Source organism: Macrotis lagotis, chromosome 4 (genome assembly GCF_037893015.1).
Source record: "Macrotis lagotis isolate mMagLag1 chromosome 4, bilby.v1.9.chrom.fasta, whole genome shotgun sequence".
Taxonomy (NCBI): Eukaryota; Metazoa; Chordata; class Mammalia; order Peramelemorphia; family Peramelidae; genus Macrotis; species Macrotis lagotis.
Window position 1 is genome coordinate 156,185,400 of NC_133661.1, and position 27,145 is coordinate 156,212,544.

The 27,145-nt window shown below is 34.7% G+C and overlaps 1 protein-coding gene across 6 annotated transcripts in view; it reads left to right on the forward strand.

The window, feature by feature from the left end:
- IQCH (IQ motif containing H) overlaps positions 1-27,145 on the forward strand; it is a 281,126-nt gene that overhangs the window by 51,458 nt on the left and 202,523 nt on the right. For all 6 annotated transcript variants that reach the window (XM_074234458.1, XM_074234453.1, XM_074234454.1 and 3 more), the window contains 2 exons: positions 8,151-8,268; positions 23,702-23,821. In XM_074234458.1, coding sequence (XP_074090559.1) covers positions 8,151-8,268; positions 23,702-23,821 — 238 coding nt within the window. The remainder of the gene's footprint in view (positions 1-8,150; positions 8,269-23,701; positions 23,822-27,145) is intronic.

Sequence of the window (27,145 nt, forward strand, 5' to 3'; positions counted from 1 at the left end):
CAGCGAGCCATGTGGTCTTGCAGCAGCCCAGATCCAGGAAACAGAAGCAGGCAGAGCTGGTGAAAATGAAGTCAGCAGCTTAGTCAAGGAAATCCAAAAAAATTCTGAAGAAAATAGCATGCTAAAAACCAGCTTAGGTCAAATGGATAAAACAGTTCAAAAACTTATTTAGGAGAAGAATGCTTTAAAAAGCAGAATTTGCCAGATGGTAAAGGAGATAAGAAAGCTCTCTGAGGAAAATAAATCCTTCAGACAAAGAATAGAACTCAGGGAGATTGATGAATTTATGCGAAATCAGGACTCAATACTTCAAAACCAAAAGAATGAAAAATTAGAAGAAAATGTGAAACATATCATTGAAAAAAACAACTGATATGGAAAACAGATTTAGGAAAGATAATCTAAAAATTATTGGAATACCTGAAAGTCATGATCAGGAAAAGAGCCTTGACATCATTTTCAAAGAATTACTACAGGAAAATTGCCCTGATATCCTAGAAGCAGAGGGCAAAATAGAAATGGAGAGAATCCACTGATCTCCCCGAGAAAGAAATCCCCAAAAAACCAACCCCCAGGAATATTATAGCCAAGTTCCAGAACTCCCAAGTTAAAGAGAAAATATTACAAGCATCCAGAAGGACACAATTCAAATATCGTGGAGCTGCAATCAGGATCTCACAGGACTTAGCAGCAACTACATTAAAAGCTCATAGGGCTTGGAATATAATATTCTGGAAAGCAAAAGAGCTTAGGATGCAACTGAGAATGAACTACCCAGCAAAACTGAATGTCCTCTTTCAGGGAAAAAGATGAACTTTCAATGAACCAGAGGAATTTCAAATGTTCCTGTTGGAATGGCCAGAGCTGAACAGAAAGTTTGATCTTCAAATACAGGACTCGGGTGAAGCATAGAGAGTGGAGGAGAAGAAGAGGAAAATATGAGGGACTTAATGATGATGAACTTTATATATTCCTGTATAGAAAAATGACACTGATAATACTCATATGAACCTTCTCAATTAACAGAGCATGTAGAAGGAGCTTTTATAGATGAAGCACAGGAGAAAACTGAATTTGAAGATATATTGTGGTGTAAAAATGGAGTCAATAGATAAAAGGGAAATGTAATGGGGAAAAGAAAAAGAAGAGGAGGAGGAATAGGCTAAGATATTTCATATAATACGATTTTTCTTTGTTACAATGAGCTATTGCAATGATATGGAAGGGGGAAGGCAAGGGGTAATGATGGAATCTTCACTCTCATCAGAGGCAGCTAGGAGAGAAAACAGCATATATACTCAATGGGGTATAGACATCTGGAGTAAGAAGGAGAGGGGGGGACAGGGGAAGGGGGGGGATGTGAGTTATGGAGGAGAGGATAGACCATGGGGGGAGAGTAGTCAGATATAACACATTTTCTTTTCTACTTCTTGCAAGGGACTGGGATTGAAAGGCCTGTCCGGGACCATAGGGCCAGGTAGATGCTGGGCCTAAGGGGTGGTATGGGGGCTCAGGGCCTCTTGGCCCTAGGGCCAGGGATCTGTCTGCTGCACCACTCAGCTACCCTACAGCAGAGTCAGAGTGACAGGAGAGAGAAGATATAGTACATGGTAGTGGAGAAATACCAAAGGAGGGAGTTGTGATCAGCAATGGCAATGGTGGAAAAATATGGAAGCAACTCTTGTGATGGACTTATCATAAAGAATGTGATCTACCTGCGACAGAGTTGGTAGTGTTGGAACACAGACTGAAGCACATTTTTTATTATTATTATTTTGGGGGTGGGGTGCAGTGCAAATGGGGATGGGTGGCCTGCCTAGGGCTGCATAGCAGGGTGACCATTGGGTGTCTGAGGCCGAATTTGGACCCAGGTGCTCCAGGCTCAGGGGCCAGTGCTCTGTCCACCACCCAACCGCCCCTACTATTATTACTATTTTATTTTATTTTGGGTCTTTTTTTTTCTTTTTTTGTTTTTTGCAGGGCAGTGGGGTTGGGGTGGCTTGCATGTCACACAGCTGGGTGATTGTTGGGTGTATGGGGCTGGATATGGGCTCAGGTGCTCCTGGCTCCAGGGCTGGTACTCCGTCCACTGTGCCACCTGGCCATACCTACAATTATTACTATTTTTTTTAATTTTAATTTTTTTCTCTCCCCTTTACTTTATTGCTCAAGCAAGTCTATATTTTTTGGGGAGAGGGGGTATTTTGTTTACTTTTAAACAAGAATATTTTATTAATGTATAAAAAAATTATTTGTACAAAATGATAATAAATATTAAATTAAAAAAACAGTTAAGCAAAAAATAAAAAGAAAAAAGAAATATTTTTAGATAGTTTGATAAGTCTTAATTTATTTTTCTTAATATATTCCAAATTAGTCACTTTTACAATGAGAATTTTTTCATATTTTCACCTATATTTTCAGTCTTTTAACTATGTTTTATTGTTTCCTGATTTCTCATGCAGTTAGCTTCCACCTAACCAATTCTAATTTTTAAGGAATTTGTACTTCTTTTTTGTTCAGTTGTTTCTCAATAACATCCAACTCTTTGTAACTCAATTTGGGGTTTTCTTGACAAAAATACTGGAGTGGTTTGCTATTTCTTTCTCTAACTCATTTTAGAGAAAAGAAAACTGAGGCAATGGCGTGAAGTGACTTGTCCATGTCTTTACACAGGTAACTGTAACCATTCCTCTAAATCCTAGAAATATAACCCAGGACTGGGTAATGGGTGACAGAGCTGCCAAATGGAAGCTGATTCTATTCCCAGTGCTAGGTCAGAAGTACCCTAGTGTCTCTCTTCTCTTATCATTCTTGGTCATTGCTGCTACCTTCCAGCCCACAGCCAGTGAGAATTCATCATGCTCTGCTTCTTCCCTAATGCACTCCCAGCCAATCTCTATCCTATGTCTATTGACCTGTCAGTCATCCTAAGTTTTCCTGGACTGGAAAAATGGTTCACCATGACTTTTTCTTGATCTTTTCAGAAGTCTACTTGGTGTTTTCTATGTTCATTTTGTAGGAGTGGTTTGTAGGAGTGGAGGAAGTTTGGCAGTTATGACTTTTCACTCTACCATTTTAAATATATCCTTAGGAGATATCTAGTGTTATAGTCTTGATCTGGTTGTTCCATGTCATCCATAGTGAGAATTTCTAATAAGAATTTTCACTGAGTTTTTGTATTTTTTATATTCTTGCTATCTACCTTCCAGCAGCATCCTTATATATACTCAGGATGGTTGGCTTCGAAATTTTTCCCATGGCAAGTAGCAGCATGGACCCAGAGAGTCAGTTAATATCTATGTGACTCCAGGGCTTCTCTCAGTCTCAGTTTTCATATCTGTGAAACAGAAATCACAACAGCATCTACCCCACAGGGTTGTTGAGAGGATCAAATGAAAAAATACATGTTAAAAGTTTTGCAAAACTTAAAATATTCTGTAAATGTTAGCTATTGTTAATTGGGCCTCTCACCAAGATGAATTCAAAATGGCTTTTTCCTCTATTGTTTCCAGATGTTTTATGTAATGATATTACTCATACTCTTCTGTCATCTACCTCCCTAAATTTTTACTAGTGAGTTTGCACTCTAAAACTGGTATTACCATTGGTTGTTATTTTTGCTTTTTAAACAAAGTATTAATAAGAATTAAAGTATTAGGTGGGTGAGGTAGTTTGTTTAGGTTTCCTTTTCATATTAATTGATTTATACCAGTTCAAATTCCTTTGGAAATAGTGATGGGTTACCCGTGTCTGTTATTTCATCCATAGCCTATGTTTTAGTATCCGCAGCTTGGTCAAATAAGTCAAGAATTGTCTTAATCAATCTCAGTCAATCATAGAGTTATAGTTTATCTACACATTTTTATTTTGCTAATTTGGTTTCTGTTTTGATTTTTGCTCTAGCAAGTTGCATTGTTCCCAGAGAGTTGGTTTGGAAATGATTCCCATGTTGGCAGCTAGTCATATCCTATCTGTTATTATCAATTCCAATTTTTTGACTTTTAAAATGATTCAATTTTAATTTTGTATTATTATTATTATTATTAGAATCTTGCCATGACTAATCCCTTATAACTCTCTTTATTCATGATATAGAGGTATGAGGTTTCTAATAGTTTATAATCCCTTGGTTTCTCTTACTTCTTACTCTTGAGCCATATTTCCTTACTTGTTTTTCACTGGCTTACTCAAAGAAATAAAAGCATAATGACAAACATAGACAAGGACAGAATTGTGTTTGTCAAGAGACTCCCCCAAGGGGTGGCTAGGTAGCACAGTGGATAGAGCACCAGCCCTGGAGTCAGGAGTACCTGAGTTCAAATCCAACCTCAGACACGTAATTACCTAGCTGTGTGGCCTTGGGAAAGTCACTTAACCCCATTGCCTTGCCAAAAAAAAATACTCCCCCCACAACTGCGTAATCAATTTGATGAGCACATCTATTCCCCAATGAAATATGGACACAAAAGCATACCTTTTTACTTGATTAAATATAGATTACCTATATATCTGTTAGTATCTTAAGAGGACAAAGATAACTCCTGATTGGTTTTCAGTGGACCAGAGCTTTCCATTCCCAAGACAATTAGTTGGATGGAATCCAGGAGGACAGGCACTTGTCAGAAAAGCCACCCCTCTGTCAGGCTATAAGAGAAAGTGACAAATTGCTTTCAGACCTTTTTTTCCCTTCTTTTTTGTCATTTGCATCATGCCTTTTTTTTTCTGGAAGCATTCCCCCTTTGGGGAGTGGGGAGAATTGTGCTTCTTTCTCATGTCACTATCAACTGGGAGGGGGACAGAATTCTCTCCTCTTCCTCAACACTCCCTCAGAAGAAAGGTACAAGGAAAAAGGGGGGGGAGAGGAACTGAGAACCATTTAACATTCACTTTAATAGTCCAACGTATCAAGGGCAGATCTTCTGTCATGAATCCATAACTCTGAGTCCTAGCAACCTTGAAAGAGAGATACTATCACCAGTCACTGAAAACAAATCAGTATTTGACCAGGCTCTCTCTGCAAGGAGCCAACAAGAATATAAGCTTGCTCACACTCTTAGAGGGAGAAGTTGATCAAATTGATCAGGAAAAATTCTACTAAGCAAACTCTCCTTACAACAATTTCAAAAATTAATTTTTTCTATATTCATTAATAAGTTCCTCCTTACCTCATGTATATAGTTTGAACTATGTTGCTTGTTATTTGTCTCATTCTCTAGTTGTGCTCTCTTTGATTCAACAACAACTTTCAAGTGTCTGCATAAATTATCTTTCCTCGACTTAATTATAAATTCTAAGATCAAGGGCTTTGATTTCTACTTCATTTGTATTCCCTGTGGTACTTAATGAAGAGTCAGTTATGTGTAGGATATACAAAAAAAGGTGCTCATTGGGTTGAATTGAACTGAATGAGAAAATAATGAAGAAGTAACTAGAAAGGGCAAATCAAAGAGACTCAGAAATTGGAGTAATAGAAAAACATGGTGAAAGGCAGCAGAAAGGGAGAAATAAAGAGGAAGTTTAGAAGACTGAAAGTAATAAAAGAAAAAGAGAGATGAATGATTGTAGTTACATAGCAACATTTCCACTAGAAACGATGTCTTCTATGGAGAATGGCATATAGTCTTGAAAGAACCACTGAGCTACTACTGTATCTTTCTCCCAGTCCCTTGAGGAGTGGATTTAGAATATTAATCATTAAAGGCAAATAAATAATTGACTTTATGAGTAGCTATACCACAGTCTTTCCTATCTACCAAATGAGAAAGAATATTAGATCTTTAAAGCATTATTGTCCTTTTGTTATATTTTTTCAATTTCAGTCACTTAGAGAATTGTCAAAGTAGATCTATCTTTTGAAGAATTAAACATAGTGTACATAATTTGAGTTGAGTTTTGCTTAAAATTTACAAGATAACATTTTTCTCAGCATAGCATAGTAGACCAAGAGCTGTCCTTGAAGTCAGGAAGATGAGATTTCAAGTCCTGCTCTTGACAAATACTAGCTGTGTGATACTGGACAAGTCATTTAATTTCTCTGGGGGAAAGGGAGGGAGCTTCTTTTTCATGTCACCAGGAACAGCAGTGGGGCAGAATTCTTAAACTTTCTAAGACAATGAATTACAGAGAATGGGCTGATCTTCCTTGGGAGAGAGAGAATTTCCTCATCTGAGAGTTTCCTATGGTAGTGAAATCAGACTTCTAGTCTCTATTTCTTTTTTTTCAGTATTTCCCATTAACATTGAGTCTGAAAGGAGTGTCAAGTTGACCTAATTGATCTCAACTAAGGATGTGTTTTCAAGCATCATACTGTAATTGAGAGAGTGAAAGTAGAATCTTGAATTGCCTTTATCTTATTTCATAGAGTTTTATACTTTGGGAAATATTTTTGATTTCTATGACATTACAGATTTGGGAAGTATTTTTGATTTCCTTGACATTCCAGATAATACTGAATAGATTATTCTTATTTTGCAGATAAAGGAAACTGAGTATCAGAGAAGATAAGAGAGATGGAATGAATGAATAAAGTATTAAATACTATGTGCAAAGGACTATACTAAAGACTGGAGATATAAATAGAAAAGCAAGACAGTCTCTGCCCTCAGGAGCTCACAATCTAATATCATGATATCTTGACTTGCAAGTGAATTGGATTTGAGTGAGGCAGGACTGGGTGGTCAGCAGTTTCATTCTTGGCTCCAAGTCTTCTGAGTCCAATGACAAGACCTAGATCAGGAAAACTGGCAACAAACAGTCCTAAATACAGTGGAAGACCTTAGAAATAGCTAGGACTTTTACTTCACTCTCCTGACTCCTAATCAAGTTTCCATTTTACATGGTACCCCAGTCTGTTTCCATTGAAAAAGAAGAGAACTTTAATATATTTGTGGTTCAAATCAAACTCTTTAAAAATTCTGTTCTTTATTCAAGATATAAAATTGTAATATATAGGCTCTTTCTTTAGGTCTTGCTTATTTTTAAACTTGAATAATTCAGGATATCAATATAAATAGAAGCAATGTATAAGTGATATTTGAAAGCAAACTTAGGACAACTCTATTATATTAGTATTCAATTTATTCTTATTCCAGGTTTCATTATAAAAATGAACAAAATGAGAATGAAAGATGAAAAGCAGGGCCTGTAGAACTTAGCTTATAGGAGAAAAATACACTGTTTTTATTAGTATGGTGTCTTTGTTTTTTAATTTTAAAGAACAAATTTTTAAAAAATTTTTAATTTTAAATAATAAATTTTAAAAGTTGCTCAATGACTATACAAAGACCTTTTATTAAAGTGACATATAATAGCAGTTCCCATAAATTTGTTGCTTTAAAGTTACAAGATTTCCCTCAACTATTTAATGAGGTAGCAATCACAATTCTTCTTATGCTATGGATGAGGAAATTGAGGCTAAGTGACTTGTCCATCAAAGAGCTAGTAAATGGTGGTCAAAATCTGAATCTGAATATCCTGACTCAAACTCAATGCTCTTTGCACTGGTCTATCTATCTGTGTGAAAAAAAATGAATGAATTGAGAGTATGAAATATACCTTAAATGCACAGGTAGAAGTGAAGGACAAGAGATGAATAGACAACTCTGATAGGAGGCTTCAGGCTTAAGAAAATTCCAACCTTTTGAGTCAAAAGAGAAAAAATTTAACCAAACCATTAATAGGAATCTCTAAAGTGATATGATTATGAACAGTTTAATTAAATAAAGACAATCTTTTTTGAGTATATTTAACCTAGGCTACTCGGTGCTTTGTTTTATTAGACAAATGTTCACATTACTTATTTTTGTTTATGGTAAGAATGTTTTACAGTCTAGTAATACTGTCAGCTATTTGTCACATAAATTCAGCCAAGTGATAACTCTGTTTTATTCAAACTAACTGCCTTCATAAGACTTGAAAGATCTGATATTTAAGATGCCATCTCAAGTTTTAGATTAAAATCTAATTCTCAAGAATTAGATTAGAATGGCCTTGCCAAAGATAACCCTGACTTAATCAACTTTAGATTCTTTACAATTAAAAATAATATCCTTACTAAGTTTTATTTCAAGATGACAAAGTGATTTTAAGATAAATTAAAATTTAAAGTAATTATTGATATTTTCAAAATCATATTTCTTTATAAATAGGTGGTATTCTTCTGGTGTTCCTCAGAAGCCATTTCTGTTTCCCCAAGAAACTGAAAGTAAAAAATACCATGGCAAAAGAGAAGAAAGAGTCAGTACATTCACTTCTGCAAGTACAAAGGTTAGAAATTTTATTTTTCTCTAAATATACCATATTTGAACTCTTCTTTATCATTTAGTGGAATCCTAGAGTTAGAGATATCCCATTCTCTCAGTAGCTATGTATTTTTAACGGCTCAAGTTATGACCCACAAATCAAAAAAAAAAATCCTCACATCACTAAGCACACTAAGCTGGCCCTAACTCTCCCATTTTAAATTATGGAGCAATGAATAGAAAGTTTTATTTAAAGAAAGTGATATAATAATAATGATGATGACAGACTGTAATATGCCACTTTAAGGTTTGCAAAGCCTTTTGCATTCATTCTCTCATTTGATCTCATTTAATAAACAGACATTAGGCATTCAGTAGCAGACAAGTCTCAGAAATCTAAATGCAGCATTCCATCTTCTGGTACTGTATAACTTAGTGCCTCAGTGAAGATTTTCTCAGGCCTTGCATTAGCATGAATGCTTGCATTGCCCTTTTTTGTCCAGCTTAGCTCTCTGCATAATATTTTTTCCCCAATTGTAAAACTGATTGATAGCTCACTGTAGATATTAGCAAAGGGAGCCCGCCAATCTTAAATAGTATCATAGAATATTAGCTCAATAAATGCTTGTTTGATTGAATTGAATTGGAACTTTGGGTGTCTTCTAGTTCAACCTCTCTCTCTAAATCAGGGATCCCCTTCATGAGGGTCCTATGAAATGTCATCCAGTATTTGGTTCTTAAGGAATTTACCATGCTCTGAGGCAGCCCATTGAATTTTTGAAACAATTTTCTGATTGTTAAGAAGTTTTTTCCTCTCAAAATCTTACAAAGGCATGAATGTTGAAAACTAATTTTGCATGTAGTTGAAATAATAAATACAATTAAATTAAAAAATAAAACAGGCAAAATTATAAAGAAATTGTTATTGAATGTTTAGTAAAAAGAATTTTTTCCTTAAATTGAACTAAAATTGTCTAGAGCAACTTCCAGCCATCCTTTGACTCCCTAAGACTAAGCAGAAAAAAAAAGACAATTTCTCTTCCACATGAAAACTTTTTCACATATTTGATAATAGCAACCACATCTTCCCCCTTTCTTTTCTTTAGACTAAATAGCCCCAATTCTGTCAACTAATCATCATATGACTTGGTTTAGAATGCCAGGTAGATTTCATATTTGATCTTAAAGGTGATAGGGAACCCCAGGTATTTACTGGGGATGAGGTATTGTTTAACATAGTCAAATCTGTACTTTAGAAAGATTAATTTGACAGCTGAATGGAGGATGGATTAGAATGGGGAGAAACTTGAGGAAGATTATTTCAATAGTTGACTCATTAGATGATGAAGACTTGCAACCAGAGTGATGGCATTATCAGAGAAGAGAAGGGATTATGAGATATCTAATAGGCAGCTGGACTTCAATCTGGAAATTAGAAGAGAGAGATAGATCTGGAAAAATGGAATTGAGAATCTTCAGAAAGAGGTGATGAGATAACAAATGAAATTATATAGAGGGAGAAGAGAAAAGGACAGAGCCCTGGAGGATTTTTACTTTTGGAAGCTGTGACCTGGATGAAGGAGCAAAGGTGATTTAAGAAGGAGTAGTCAGAGTAGGAGTAGTACCAGTGCAAAGCAGTGACATAGAAACAGAGAGAGTAAAGTATATTAGGAAGAAGAGGATGTTCGACTCTGTCAAAAGTTGCAGAAAGGTCAACAGGGATGAAGACTAAAAAAAAAAAGACTGTTGGATTTGGTAAATAAGAGATCATTGGTAACTAGAGACAGAGAGAGAATTCAGTTGAATGAAGAATGGAAGTAGAGTGTGAAGAAAAGAGTGAGGAAAAGAAGTGGAATCTTCTCAAGGAGTTTAGCAACAAAACAGAAAAGAATTATGGAGTGATGTAAATGGAAGGATCAAATATGGTTTTTTGAAGATGGGGTAGAAATATTGGGAATGTTGTAAGCAGTAAGGAAGTAGCCAATACATAATAAGAGGGTGAAGATAGAATGGGAATGATAAAGAAGGCAATAAATTGAATACAAAATGAAATGGAATTACCTCTGCATATAGAGGGATTCACCTTGTTAAGAAGGGTCACCTTTTCGTATGAGATAGGAGTGAAGGAACAGATAATAACAGAAGACATCTGGATCTTGTGGGATGAGGAGGAGATTAAGCCTGTACTTAACTTAACTAGGTATCCCAACAATTGCTATTTTAAAATACATTTTTATAAATAATTTTTCTGCATTTGAAATAAAGTTTATCAAATCATAAGGTTTAACTTCATGCTATAACATTAAAAATGGATTTCTAGTCATATTCTCTCAATACATAGAACCTTTTTGAGACTGATCACTCTTTGAAACTATATTAAGGGGTGGCTAGGTGGCGCAGTGGATAGAGCACCAGCCTTGGAGTCAGGAGTACCTGGGTTCAAATCCGACCCCAGACGCTTAATAATTACCTAGCTGTGTGGCCTCGGGCAAGCCACTTAACCCCATTGCCTTGAAAAAAAATCTAAAAAAAAAAAAAGAAAAAGAAACTATATTAACTATTGCATCCCCTGGGCCTAAGGTGCTTTTTTAGAGAAATTATCAATAATGCAAATTAAAGCATCTCTGAGGTGTACCACCTCACACCTCTCAGACTGGCCAATATGACCAGAAAGGACAATGATCAATGTTGGAAGGGATGTAGGAAATCTGGGACACTAATGCATTGTTGGTGGAGCTGTGAATTCATCCAGCCTTTCTGGAGAGCAATTTGGAATTACGCCCTAAGGACAATAAAGATATGCATTCCCACTACTGGCTCTATACTCTGAAGAGATCATGAAAAAGGGTAAAAGCATCACCTATACAAAAATATTCATAGCAGCTCTGTTTGTAGTGACAGAGAATTGGAAATTGAGTGAATGTCCATCAATTGGGAAATGACTGAACAAGTTGTGGTTTATGTATGTTATAAAACACTATTGTTCTGTTAGAAACCAGGAGGGATAGGAATTCAGAGAAGCCTGGAATGAGCAAGACAAGCAGAACCAGAAGAAAATTGTACACCATAGCAGCAACATTGGGTTGATGATCAATCTTAATGGACTTGCTCATTTCACCAGTGCAACAATCAGGGACAATTTGGAGGTATCTGTGATGGAGAATACCATCTATATCCAGAGAAAGAATTGTGGAGTTTGAACAAAGATCAAAGATTATTTTCTCTAATTTAAAAACAACCATTATCTTATGTAATTTTGCTATCTCTTATACTTTATTTTTCCTTAAGGATATGATTTTAACTCTCAACACATTCAATTTAGATCAATGTATAGCATGGAAACAGCGTAAAGACTATCAGATTGCCTTCTGTGGGGAGCTAGGGTGAGGGAAGCGTGGTTAGGGGAAAAATTGTAAAATTAAAAAAGAAATAAATTTTAAAAAAGAAATTATCATTTCAGTGACCAATATACTACCTTAGCAATTGGGGGGAAAATGCCCCAGCCATGAAGCTTATGTTTTGGGAAAATTTGGCTCTATAATACTTTAAGTTGACTCCTACTCTCTCTATATATTCTAAAATATCTAATATTAAATTTTAAAAGATAACATGCAATTATATAGTAAAACATGAAACAAAATCTTCTCTGGTTTGATAGGGTACAAAGACATATTTTTCAAAGCCAGATTAGGGGAGAAAGACCTCTTTCATGATCCTATGCATCCCCTACTCTCTTCTTAAACTAAATTCTATGTCCAATTTGAGTAGATTCACAAACACTGAGCCTATGTGACTTTGACCAAGTCATTGAGATATCCTCACCTCTAAGATTGGGATGATAATAATACTTGTCTACCTCAACAGGATTATTGTAAGGAAAGTACATTGTAAAGAGCTCAATAAATTTGAGATAATTTTATTAGTGTTTTTTTCAAAGAAGGGTTGCTAGGCTCTGATAGTTGTTTTTTTTTTTGTTTGTTTTTTAGTTTTTGCAAGGCAATGGAGTTAAGTGGCTTGCCTGAGGCCACACAGCTAGGTAATTATTAAGTGTCTGAGGCCGGATTTGAACTCAGGTATTCCTGACTCCAGGTCTGATGCTCTATCTACTGCACCCCCTAGCTGCCCCTAGGTTCTGATAGTTTTCTAATCATTCTTTAGTGTAAACAGGATGAAGTGACTTGCCTAGAGTCATACAACTAGTAAGTTGTCAGAGACTAAATTTGAACTCAACAAGATGATTCTACCCTTTCCATAAGAAATGTTGATTGACAGTTCTCTCTCATTCCTCCCAAGTATGACCCTTCCCCATTACCTAAACAGCCTTAAGACTGTCCCCACACAATCTCCCCAAGTGAAATCCTGCATTTTCCTTTACTCTTCTGACAGGGAAGAGTAGCCCCACAGCCAGAGGGTTAATGTATACACAATTATTTTTATATTGTCATAGATTTTTTCTGAATTTTCTTAAGTTTTTGCATTGTAAAATCCTTGAGAGCAAAGATAGTGTTTGCTCCTTCTATTATTTCCCACCGTCATGTACATGATATAGGAGATCTATAAATGATTGAATTGAATTGAAAATGATTGAGGCACTAATGATGCCTCAACTACTTTCTAGCTGAGTCATCTTGTACAAATTTCTTAATCTCTGTTTGTTTTAGTTTCCTCATTGGTAAAATGGAAATAATAATAGCACCTGCCTCACAGGGTTGTTGTGAAGATCAAGTGAGATAATGTGTTTAGGACTTTGTCAAACTTTTTTAAGAAAGATTCTCAGGACAGAAATTTTCTTAAACTTACTGTGCACACATTTATTTAAAAAAAAAACATGACCAACGAGTTGAATCATGAAAGCAGTCATACAAATAATGATTCAGGCACTGAGAATAATCACATTTTTTTTGGATCTTTTGTGCTTGGGTGAACTTAATTTAGAAAGGGGTATTGAATATTTCCTACCCCAATTTTACCTTGGTGGGGGGACTGGGAGACCCATTGTCCTTTCATTTCTAATATCTGTGATATCAGCTTAAAAATACATATCCATTGATATGAAAGATAGCCCTAATTTCCCAATATAAAAGTAAATGAAAAACTGTGCTGTTTTGCCAGCTGTTCTACATGCCTAGCAAGCTAACATAAAAGCTTTTATTATTAAGTAGTTGTGAAATCCAGCTGGTATATTGCCACCTATAATTGCCCACTTCCAGTCTTTTAAACTAGGTAAGCCCCAGTTGCTACTTTAAATTCTCTTCCCCAAAAAATCACTGTTTTAGGAATTTTGCTCCACACACAAAACTTGCATGATAGACACTTTTCACTTGCTTAATTAGAAACAAGATGTACAGTTAATTTATTCTACCCACTGAATTAAATATATATAAATATATATATATATATGTATATATACATATTTCCGCTTTGAAAAGGAAAAAAGATGGACCAGGACTCCTTATTGACCCCACCCCAATTATTTTATTTTCTCTGCATTTTTCTGCAGTTGCTAGTGAGAGCTCATCATAAAGAACAGGAATGTAGACTTGGTCTATAGAAGTTTGTAGATAACTCTGAATCTATTTAACATTCATTATATTTTCACATAATTGTTTTAAATGTTTACATTCTGGTTTGTTTTTAAACTTGCAATCTCCTGTCTACAAATGTGTTAGTATGAAAGACAAAGGCTGTCCTGGTGGAAAGCATCCTACCCTAAACACACACTCTGCCTTCTATGATCTTTTAGGGCAAGTTATTTCTTCTCACTGGGTCTCATTTTCAGTCTACCTGTTGTGAGGATCAAATAATCAAATATCAATTGTTTTGAATTGTAAGGTAGTTGGTATAATAAATAATAATAATAATAGTAAAATCATTGCCACACAATAATTTTTTTTTTTAGTTTTTTGTAAGGCAATGAGGGTTAAGTGGCTTGCCCAAGGCCACATGGCTAGGTAATTATTAAGTGAGGTCAGATTTGAACTCAGGTACTCCTGACTCCAGGGCCCATGCTCTATCCATTGTGCCACCTAGCCACCCCCCACAAAATAGTGGTTTAAACATTTTTCATGGACTCTTTCATTTCATAATTAGCCACAGGATCATAGATCTTATCCTATTTTACAGATGCGGAAGTTGGCTTTCAAAGGGGTTAAGTCTTCAGTTTGAATGTTCATCGAAGGGTTCAATCCAGATTTTTGGAGGAGCCTCAGGGCCAAATTTCTCTGGGTAGAAAGAAATATAAATCACATTCACATGGGAATGTGGAGTTTTTCTGTAAGAGTAATGTGCAAATGAGTATAGAAAAATAGGTTAGGATGCATCTGGAAAGAGGTTACTTATGAAAGCAGTTTGTATTTTATCCTAGAAGAAATAGGGAGCTATTGAAATTTCTCAAGTAGGGGAATAGTGTACTCTCTGTCCAACTGATCTACATGATTCTTTCATTCACTCAAAGAGTTTTATAAACTTTAAAGCACTATAGGTAACAACTGTCACTATTATTGTCTATTATCTAAACTACCTTACAATTAGAAACAATACAGTTAAACTGATATTTAATTTTCACAACAGGTAGATTGCAAATGAGGCCACTGAGGTATATGTTTCATTCCCCACCTCAATGTCATTTGATTAGGCTGTCCCCCATGCCTAGAATGATCCCCCCTCATTTTTTCCTCTTAGAATACCACATTCCCCTCAAATTTCAGCACAAGCACAACCCTCCTACGTTTATTGTTTAATCCACCTAGTTGTTATTCACACACCTTAATCAATTTATATGCAATATTATTTACTTATTTAGGTACATATAGATAGACTATGAGGTCCTTAAGGAATCATAGATTCATAGATTTACCTCTGAAAGGAATCTTGGAGATCATCTAATCAACCTTCTCATTTTATAATGATGAAATGAGTTAATTTGCCTTTTGTTTTTGTCTTTGTAGTCTCAGCACTTAGCATGTTAGCACTCAATAAATATTTGTTGAAGTAAATTCTTTCATGATTAAATATTTTAGCATTACAATACTCTCCCTTCTTTGGAACTGTTGTGGGCAATAGCTGAATATTTAGATTGAATTAACTTCAAAAATTCCAGTTTTTTATTGGGGCAAAGGTTGACTGTACTAGAGATTTTAACACTGAGAATTCCTTCTTGATTTGGAACTTAGGCTCAGTTCAGGCATGCATATAGCTTCTCTTTCTCTCTAGAGTATTTTAGAGGGGTCCTGCAACTAAAGACTTTAGTGAGAATTAAGTTAATATGTAGTTGCAGCTCTTGTTGCAACCAGTATCTTTATGACTGCTGGTTTTACTGTCTCCACACAATTCTCTGAGTCAGACACTAGGCTCTGCTCTATGTGATCATGACTTTAGCATAGGTCTCCATTAATCTTTCTTCTACAAAGAAGTCCTCTCTCCACAATCAATAACTGTATCATGGGAAAAGGAATTTTTTTCTTTCTTCTAAAAACATTTATACACAGGACCCAAGCAATTCTGGTAAGTGTAGCCCTTTCCTATCTCAGCCTTGCCTATTCTACTTACATATAAATATTTCATTAGATTTAATCTCATTGTAGATATTCTCTCCATCAAATCAATTCTCAGCCTATTCAGTTTTCACCCTATATAATTCCTGTCTATGTTCTTTCACATATATTCTACAGAGAGTCTACCCAATATGATAAGAGATCTTCTTCTGAGTCTTTTTATATTTTATCATTACCAATGCAGGACTCAGGACATTCATTTGGTAATCTTCATTCTATATATATTCAGCCATCTTCTTTTCTCTCCACTTCCAAAATCATATCTTTTAACACTCGATATGCTTCAGCCTATTTGTATCCAGTGGGCATGCAGCTCTCTGTTGATTTTTGAGTTACTCTCAATTTTTGATTCTTTCCAAGATTGTGGTATTTTAAAATTCAAAGCCAAGCAATACCAACAGGGTTGTATTTTGGTTTAGAGAAAACAAACAAACAGACATGGATTTCTGTTGTATGGAATAGTGTGATGTCATTAAAAGTAGTGTACAATTTTCCCAAATACATCATCTTCAGTTCTAAGTCCAAGTCATTGTCCATCAGGATTTCCTCTCTTTGATAGTAATGAGAGAATGAAAAAGCAGTTATTAATTGCTTATTATATACCACACACTATGTTAACTATGATAATTATTTTCTTTGTCGATATTTCTTGACTTTGAATTTTAAAGTATACCTACTGGATGTAGATAGGCTGAAGCATATCGAGTGTGTAAGATACGTTTTTGGAAGTGGAGGGTTTTATATTGGAAAAGGAAATGACTGAATATATATATATATATATATATATATATATATATATATATATATATATGGAGAGAGAGAGAGAGAGAGAGAGAGAGAGAGAGAGAGAGAGAGAGAGAGATTACCAAATGGATATCCTGAGTCCTGCATTGGTAACCACAAAATGTAAAAAAATCCAGAAGATGGCATCATATCATGTTGGGTAGACTCTCTGGTACCATATACCACCCACTATGTTAAGCAAAATCAGTCAATTTCAACCCTTTAAGAGCTTATATTCTAGGGAGATATAAGAACACTTTTTCATTCTTATTTTTATTCAGAAGTTCAGATTCTCATATATAAGATATAACCCTATGACTAGGGTTGGAGATTTTGGTTTGAAAAGCATGATATACTTTTTTCTAAGAGCAATGGTATGACAGGATCAAGATGGCAGAATTGCAAGAAGATATATGGCCTAGTTTCTATGTCATATCTCTTCCATAACTATCTAAAAAATGCATCAGATCAAACCCTTATTGGAAAATTCAAAGAGAAATCACAATGAGGCATTTTTTCAGCACAAGTTGAAGTAGGGAGATAACCAGAGAGGTCTGTAGACACCAGAGATGGAGTCTGATTGTAATGGACTGTCTGGAACATGCCAGGTTGTACACTGCAGCATAAGGGCAGTAAGAGATCCCAATCTTTTGGAACTTTTACCCAGAGACAAGATAACAAGATCTAAGGGAACAGGAACTTGCAGGTCTCAGATCTAGTGAGGCAGTGACCAGACTTTGTTCCAGGTGGCATCACTTTGTGAGCACTGGAAGTTTGCTGACCTCAACCTGAGCTGTCTTGAGATCCTAGAACAACATAATACTCAATATGCCTAACAAAGCAGCAGGAGGACCCAAGAAGACAAAAGGTCAGTCTAGATATATACCCCAGAAATGCTTATGCATAAAGTTCAGAGTCAAGAAGCAGGCTGGGGGGCAGCTAGGTGACCTAGTGGATAGAGCACCAGTCCTGGAGTCAGGAGGACTGAGTTCAAATCCAGCCTCAGATACTTAATAATTACCTAACTGTGTGACCTTGGCAAGTCACTTAACCCCATTGCCTTGCCAAAAAAACCTGAAACAAGAAGTAGGATGGAAGAATGAGCAAGCAAAAAAAATCCATCATTAAGAGCTATCAGGGTGACAGAGAAGCTCAAGACATAAATCCAAAAGAGAATGATTCCAAAACATTTACAAGTAAACAAAAACATCAAATAAAAGAAGACTGGAAAAGAAGGGAAAAAATACAGTGTTAGGGGAGGCATGGAGAGGAGAAAGAAGAATGGGGAAATTATCTCATATAATTGGGCTATTCAAATATAAGTCTTTGCTCCAAGGAGGAAGGTGAGGAAGGAGCAGACAACAGACACTTGAATCTCATTTCAAGAGCAATGGCATTATGATTTTGGGGCTGGAAAGCTTTAGGGGTTAGGGGAAGTGAGCACAATGGGTAAATATAATGGAGTAAAGTAAAGCTAGCTAGAATAAGACTTGGAAGTAGGTAGGTGGTGATGGTGGCAAAAATTAATTAGAAGAGTGGAGCCCAGGGGAAAAGTTCTAGGAATAAAAGGATTAAACAATCCAGGGCTTGGTTTCTGGTCCAGGTATCATGGTGACTTCTGAGAAGATAGTTTAGAAATGGAACATACAAACTCACATACTTGTGTGTATGTATATATATATATATATATATATATATATGTGTGTGTGTGTGTGTGTGTGTGTGTGTGTGTATACAAATATATGTATATATACACACATATCAATATACTAATGTACAAACTCAATGAACTAATTTTCCAACTTCATTATCATAGTCTGGATAGTAAGCATTTTTTTTTCATTTAGTTTTTTCTATATGAATTCTCAGGACAGTCCCTAGAATATTCTGGGTTTTGTTGCAATTATTATATCATATAGAAACACCAAAGTCTCACCATCTGTAAAGAATTCTTCTTCTATTTGAACTGTTTACATGACATGTTTACCTCCATGATAGTAGTGGATGCCTTAGATTCACATGCATTTTTATGTTTGTATTATACCTTAATTGATGTCATCACTAAGCAGAGGGTCATTGAAAAGGGTTATTTTTGTATTCACATTGATCAGGGAATCTTACATGATCTTAACACTTTCATTAGAGACTACTTTAAGACTACCATTTGCTTTACCACATTAAAAAGTTTTGTGTAATCAAGAAATTGATAGATTTTTATGACCTTCAACTTTGGGAAGAACAGCTCCCTACTTAGAGCTGAGATAAACCATCTGCACAAGTTCCAGAACACTTTTTCATTCTTATTTTTATTCAGAAGTTCAGATTCTCACAAATCAAGGGATTTTAGTGTAAAAAGAGTTACACAGCTTTCCAACACAACCAGTATAAAAATGCCAGCCTAAGATGTGTTCCCAGCCCCAGCCCTTCAGTCAGCAGTAACAGCGCCCCACCATTCAAATGTGAAGATGCCAACTGGCCTTTGGTGGGCAGATTTTTTTATAATAAATTTTTTATAATAAATAAATAAGAATAAATAAGCAGATATATCAAATGTGACTCTCATTTAGACTTTGGTTTGTAATAATAAATAATAAAATAAATAAATAAATTTTTTATAATGATGCAAAGTCTAATAGAATAATTGTGGCCAGGACTTTTAAACTCCAATTGACAGACTGGAGAAATTTGAACACGAAGAGAATTAAGATATCTGAGATAGGGTGACACATAAAGAATGTTCTGGGTGTTCTCAAGAACACATTAATGTCTCAAAAATATATTTTGTTGTTTTGCAAGGCAGTGGGGCTAAGTGACCTTCAAAACAAAAAACAAAAAAGGGGGGGTTAAGTGGGTTGCCCAAGGTCACACAGTTAAGTAATTATTAAGTGTCTGAGGTTTGGATTTGAACTCGGGCTTTCCTGATTCCAGGACTGGTCTTCTAACCACTGCACCACCTAGCTGCCCCTCTCAAAAATATTTTTATATTTTATATCTTAAAGTAAAATATAATTTTAATTTTTTAGAAAAAAACAATTTGTTTTAGTTTTTGTGGTTTGATGAACAAATATACTGACATTTATGTTTGAATATGCAATAAATATTCACCTTATAAAATAAAGTAAATTCTCTCAGCATACTTTCTGTTGAAATGAACTGCCAGAGTGAGAGGAGAGAGGAGTAGCATTTCCTAGGATATCATTGAAAAAAAGCTGAACAGCTATGGCTGACAGATAGAAGCTGTTAGATTTTGCTATACATCTTTCCAGAAGGTAGCAATTGCCTTCAGAGAATTTTGAGGGTGAAGAAGCCAGTTAACATTGGTGAACCCAACTAGGTTCTAGAATAAGTAAGAACGGCAGCGTCTTGCATTCTCTACACCAGTGTGTCTGTAAAGAAAGGATCTCTGAATGGAGAATAATTCATTCAGTTCTGCCTGTTCCCTTCTCATACTCAAAAATAACCTTCAAAATATAGCTCATTCTCATAAAAATTTAATAAGGATGGAAAAGTAAGGCCATAGTTGGGGGTTACTAGTATCTCCTTGATTGTATTCTTTTCTCTTTTTTTTTAGGTTTTTGTTTTTGTTTTTTTGCAATCTTTAATACTTTCAATAATATGTTCCTTTAGCATGGGTCTCCTTGGTCAGATCTAGTTGGTCTTCACCAAAAGTTACTCAATCTCATTTTTTTTTTTTTTTAGTTTTTGCAAGGCAATGGGGTTAAGTGGCTTGCCCAAGGCCACACGGCTAGGTAATTATTAAGTGTCTGAGGCCGCATTTGAACTCAAGTACTCCTGACTCCAAGGCCAGTGCTCTATCCACTATACCACCTAGCCGCCCTTCAATCTCATTTTACAGAAGAGGAAATTGAGGGTCAGAGAGGTTAAGTGACTAGATAACTGAGTTGGACTAAAAGGTCTCCCTTCTCATTCTGATATTCTGCAAATTGGACTTGTACAAGGTTATAGCACTAATAAGTTCCAGTACAATTTTGTAGCTCTGTAAACTTTTTTCACACAGATAAGGGAAGTAGTTTAGCTAGGACTTAAACTCAGGTCTTGTAACTCCAAATCTCCATTCTTGTCACTATACCACATTTTATATCTAATCAAGTGACCAGGGATATTTTACTCTGAGTGAATATGTTTAGATTGCTTTTCCCCCCTGATTATAAAATTAAACAGCAAATAACGTTAACTCGTGATAATACCACATTAAGCAATATCTACTGGAAAAGCTTTACTTGAAACAAATGCTGTTGAGAACAGCATTCTGCTGATTATACTGCAAGTTGGTAAGTGACCTTTCTCAACTTTATTTGTGAGGCTTTTCCATTTTGATTACTCTTTGTGAAATCTGATGCTCAGATATGTATCATTTTATAGCCTGCTTTTGTCTAGGGAGTTGGCATTAGAAGCTGCCTAGTGTTTTTAATTCAGAATTTCTTCTCAAAAAATCCTTAGCATCTTATACTGAATCCCTCGTTTAATCGCATATGTTATTCGTTTCTTTTAGAGCTGCATGGTGTAGTAATAAAATAAATACTACAAAATCACTGATGAGATGAAAATTGAACTCTCTGTTTCTGTGCAGCCATGTAGGTAAAACAGTAATTGGCTTTGATAATAACTTTTGTTCTTACAAACCAAAGTCTAAATGAGAGTCACATTTGATATATCTGCTTGTAATTACTATCAAAAGAAGACAATATAAAGTTTAGGTTGTTTAATGACTTAAAATAGATGGAATAAATAGCCATCTCTTATTGATCAATCTGAGACTTCCTCATCCTTCCTCCAAAATGGTTCCTAGAATTTCTTGCTGTATATTTTTAAAAATACTTCTTCTAAGCATGGTTTAATGGAACAATTAATTTTTTTGTTTTTAATCTATAATTACTATTACTACAAAGTTTTATTTTGAAGCCTACTTGTAAACTCAATGTAATTATGGTATGTCTCCATATGTGAGAAAGAAATTTAGGGTTCAAATCCTTTTTTGGTGAATTTCAATCACATCATTTGATATATTCATCTTTTTTAATTTAAGATTCCCTTTAACTTTTAACTTGATGTTTTCCTTCAGAGAAATTAAATCAAAATGTCAAAAGACTAAGACTTTTGATGCCAAAAGAGAGTGAATGTTTGGGCATTAATTTCCCAAAGGATTTCTTTAAAAAACTACAATTAACTAACTTGCATTATATCATTTCATTTCTGTTTAGTTTTGTTGTTATACATTGATTTTCATTTGAAGCACAGCACTGGCCAATGCTTGTGCAGCTGTTAAAGGGGGGCAAAAAACAACTGTGTTTTAATTCCAGTTTTAATAATTATTATATATTTGATCATTTCCTTGTGAAGTCAGTCCAGTAGCCACAGTAAGCTGATGGAGCATGACAAAGCTAAGGAAACTGACACAGTCCATTGAGTCAATGATCCTGGAATTAAAAAGTTTCTAACAAAGCTTAGGCATGATAGATGAAGCCATTACCATCAATTGTATCCAGAACCCACATTTTCAGAGCATCCTAATTACAGTAACCACATCGAGTCAATATAATATATATTAGCCATTTCCCAATCCTTGATACTGTGGAAATTATTTTTAAAATGTAATTAAAAAGGGAAAAATTATGCTGAGGTATTAATTTCAATAAAAAGGCTTTCAACTTCCATGAAAATACTGTGAAATAATGCCATGTGTCTGACTTAACATAAAGAAGTAAAGGCATTAGAATTGTGTGGCATTGTATTTTCACTAATCCATGTATATGTCTCAAGCAAAGGAAATGAGATATGTTCATCTGTGATTCTTGGTTGCTATTAAGCAGAATAAAATGGAAATGAGATAATTATCTATAAATCTGACAAAACAAATTACTATAGAAAAAATGATAAAGAGGAAGAGGGTCAAGAGACCCATGTTAGGTAGATTGCTTATCTATACAGCATGAGTTCTTCAGATAATTGATCACTTTTTCTCTTCATTTTGTCTGTGTAGATGTAGATCATTTATTTATCAAAGCAGTAGTTGAATCATGAAATTATCTGAGTGAATTTCCCTTCAACAATCAACTCAGATCAACCACATAAGCCAAAAGCTTCAGTAGTTAGAATTTCTTTCTACCCCTAGCTCCTACCCCTTTACAAATTTCAAAATTTCAAACAGATGATTTGATGATTAAACCTACACTATGCCTTCTGGAGATAAGTAGTACCTCAAATGCCAGACTTTCTATTTAATTTTTATCCAGAATCTGTAACTTCAGAGCTGGAAAGGATCTTAATAACCACCCAGACCAATGACCTCTGCTTACAAATGTGATACTGAGTAGGGGTGTGACTTACTCACTGTTAACATACTCATCCAATGACAGAGTCTGGAATAAAATCCAAGTATCTTATTCCTTAGCTCAGGGTTTTTAAATACTATACAATAAAACCTCCCATTATTTTCATGCTTTTTAGAAGTTACCATATTAAATTGTTTTAAATATCAGATGATAATTTCTTCTTCAAAATCAAAAGCACCCATCATGAGTATCTTTGGTCATCTGACTTTGGTCATAGTTCTAAAAGGATAGCAGAATCTAGTAGACTGAATTTTCTAAATCCAAACTAGGTTTTACCTAGAATTGTCCCAAGAGAAAAGTGACTGCATTAACAGACCAAGAGAGCCCTCTACCTGTCTATCTGTAGTATAGTCGTCAATGACAAACTCCTTGACCTGGAAAGCTTAAAATCAATCCAGACTGGGATTTCTTGTCCTCTCTTCCTGCTCAATGGCTTTTCACATTATTCTTGATAATAAAAATAATGCATAAGATCTCCATGTACAAACACACACACACACACACACACACACACACACAAAGATACATAGAAGATGGTTTGGGGAAAACAAGATTTCTTTTCTGTGAGTAAAGAAAGAATCCTAACAAGTTAAATAAAGAATCAAACTAAAACTATTTCCTTTAAACATAACATTAAAAATTATTATTTTTAAAAGACTTTAAATTACTTTAAGGGTATTTAGTACTGGTGAGCCATCTTAATTCTTGCAGACAATATAATTTGAAAATGGAATTATGACATGAAAGTTTCATTGTTTCTTTGTTCCAGCTAAAGACGGGGCTGCATTTAAAAATCATGCATGATCCTGAACATGCCAACCACAGAGCTCTTATAAATCAGAGCTATGGAATCAGTTTGCCATTTATTAATAAGAGAAAACCAGGACATGTAAGTAATGAGTTGTTTTAATGGCCTCTTATTATTTTTCTTTAAAATTAAAAAAGTAAATTACTGGTAATAGAAGAAGTAATGTGCCTTCTTTTCAAATAAGGTTTTGCTCCTTTTTCTTTTTAATTTCTTATCTCTATAATTACTGAGATAATTTTATTTTGTTTGTTAAAATTGGTTGAGCAAAAATTGAAAATTGAAAATTTTATTTGGAGATAATTTAGTTTTATATATTTTGTTTACTGACATTTCTAAATAGCATAGTTATTTTGAGACACATACTATAATACCGGGGGGGGGGCAGATATAATTTAGCAACTGTTAGAATTAATAGAAAAATCCTAAGAATGTTATTTCAGTGATGGAAAAATAAAGTAAAAATAATCGCATAAAATGAGATATAATACTGTAAACATGTATAAATTCTAAAATCTCATTACAAGTAATGTGATGAATTAATCTTTTCTGTTTTAACTTGGTGTTATTAATTTAATGTCTACCATATTAGATGGGGGGATATAAGCAAAAGAATTTGTTTAGAAAAACATTCGATAATCTTAGATTCTTTCTAGGCTTTGTCAGTGATGATGTATGACTTAGAAATGACTCACTCTCTGAGTTGTTTTCTGCACCTCTTACTATACTTTTGGGGACAAAAATGAAGTACCAATGAAGTTTACACACACACACACACACACACACACACACACACAGATATACAGAAAATGCCCAATTACTATTTGGATCTGGAATCACCATTAAATGACTTAATTATCACACCTTTCTAAATAAGTCAATTAACCTGATTTTCTCTAAATTTTCTCTCTTCTTAGTTTCTATCAGTTTCTGCTCAGAAGTAACTCCGATTTCTTCTTTTTTCCTAAATAGGAAATTGTAATTTTTTTTTAGCACTATACAACAAAAAGATCTACTACTAGCAAAACCACCTTTTAAATTATTCTTGTGAATTTGCAATTTGGGGACTTAAACAAATCTTTTCTGTCATGTAACTTTAAAATCTATTGTGAATTATTTTAGACCTATATTTTGAATAAATATGTAGTTTTTCCTGCTCTATCAGTTACAGAAATCTAACCTTTTTTAAGTGGAGCTAGACAGAGACTTTATAAGTTTATTGAAGTATCACTCAATTAAATGTTAACAGCTTATCTGCTGCTCCTGAGCCTAAAGCCATTATAATCAAACTGTCATTTCTCCCTCCCTTTCTTTTCTCTCTTTCTCCCCTTTCCCCCCTCCTCTCCTTTCCTCTCTTTCTATGTTTCTTTGCCCATCTGTCCATCTGCCTTTCTTGTTAGAACATCATTAGCTGGGTGCAGAGAATTTACTATTGATCTAAGGCATTCACAAAATTACATTCAAACTTCATCCATTTGAATAATGAAATTTTAAGATGAGTGCCTCTAAAAATACTGTGCTTTGGTTTTATGACCCTAGATGAAGAGGTGGTAGGGGAGTTTGGAAATTGATTTTTCATCCAGAATTGTGAGACAGAATCTTAGTTAGTTCTTCATTGAGTTTTCCAAAGTGAATAGATAACTCCAATATTGCATGTGTAGTATTTAGAGAATGTTTAAAAGTCTCAATTACAAAAACCTCTGGAGAACCATTTTCACAGGCACCACTGCTGATTTATAATAATTAATAGGATAGGTGAACACAGTAATCTGGAGGTATCAAGCACCCATTCACTATGATAAAGGTCTTTCTGATTTTCCATAGACTCTGACCCATGAAATCTACCTGGACACCTTCAGGTTATGTGTACATGACCACCCACTGGATTATTCTACTGAAATAACCAGTTTATTAGTAAGCTGAGGAATAATTTCATTCCAAATGGTTGAGTCTATAGCTTTATATTGACCCAGGCATTCATTAGTGTTAATTTTTTTAAAAAAAGATCATTTCCATTGTGTTTCAATTAACATATGAATTATACAGAGAGGTCTGTATTGAATGAGAAATTTTCGGGTATTTGGTTTTAAACAACATAAATGGCATCTGTGAATGATACAGTTGTGAGTTACCATGTATAAAAATGCTTTTTGAAAACAGTTGCCCAAACTAAGGGGCAATTTGTCTAGCACTTGATACATAGTTAATTGGGTGGGGGGAACAGCATCATAGCTAATGGCTTTTTAAAACCACTCTAAAATGTTCAGAGGTAGAATCTCATCCCGCTGCAGAGAACCACATACTCAGCCATTCCAAAATCACAGGACTTAGAAAGGTTAATCTTTTTTTGGGGGAGATTTCTGAAACATCTAGTTTGTGCATATTTCTGTCTAGTATCCCCAAATACATTTGAAAGCTTATTAAGTTCCTGTGGAGGATTTAGCTGATGTGACTTTTAATATTATCAGGGATTTTCATGCAAATGAAGAGATAATGAATAACATACATATTCAAACAGCTAAATTCTACTAATAAGGTAAAATTACTTTCATAATTTGTAATCTGTGAACTCCCGCACATATAAAACTAGTAGACAAATGGCAAAGTGAAAAGTGATTCAGTCTCAGACTAAGTAGTATTGTGCAGGATCTCAAGCCAATCTTATCATTTTAAATAAATAAGTAAAGACTGCTTCAAGATATGTGGTTTTGTCTAGGTGTTGGGTGAAGTGTCTTTGCTGGTACAAGGACAAGGAAAACTGATATTCTTCATTTTTTTCTCACCAAAGTATGGTTCCAGTTAGGTGTTATAAGTAATAAAGCTCTGTGAAAAATTTGACTTCGATTTATCACCAGAAACAGAAAGATTTCTTAAAAGACTTGTACTATGTATATGTTAACATGAATTTTAAAAGAAAGATTATGAATGCATAGCAAAACAGCAGAAACAAAACATTGCTTTGAATTGCAGCACAAATAACTCTGATTATAACTGTTATGACCTAGAAAAGAATCATAAAAGCATTTTTCTTTTTGGCAAGATATGAGTTGTTGTAGAATTATGCCAGTCCTTTGGTCCCACTTTCCAAATAAATAAATATATAATGCAATGTAAACTTAGAATCTTTTACTTATTCATGAGGTTGAATTTAATACTATTATGATTTCTAGTTTTTATGAGTCATATGTTATGCAGTGTTTTTCACTAACTTAGTTGGGTGGCAACTACACCCCACAAATCATGGCTTCATTCTTTACTGGTTCACTTGAGGGGGTGTCTACTAATCTCTCACTCCATCAGGGAAAGTGCATTCATTTCTGAAATGATCAAGTCCCATAAAGCAGGCAATTGTGTTAATTTCAGATGATTAGAAGAAGCACCAGAAGTGAAAGAGTGGGGACAGTGGGG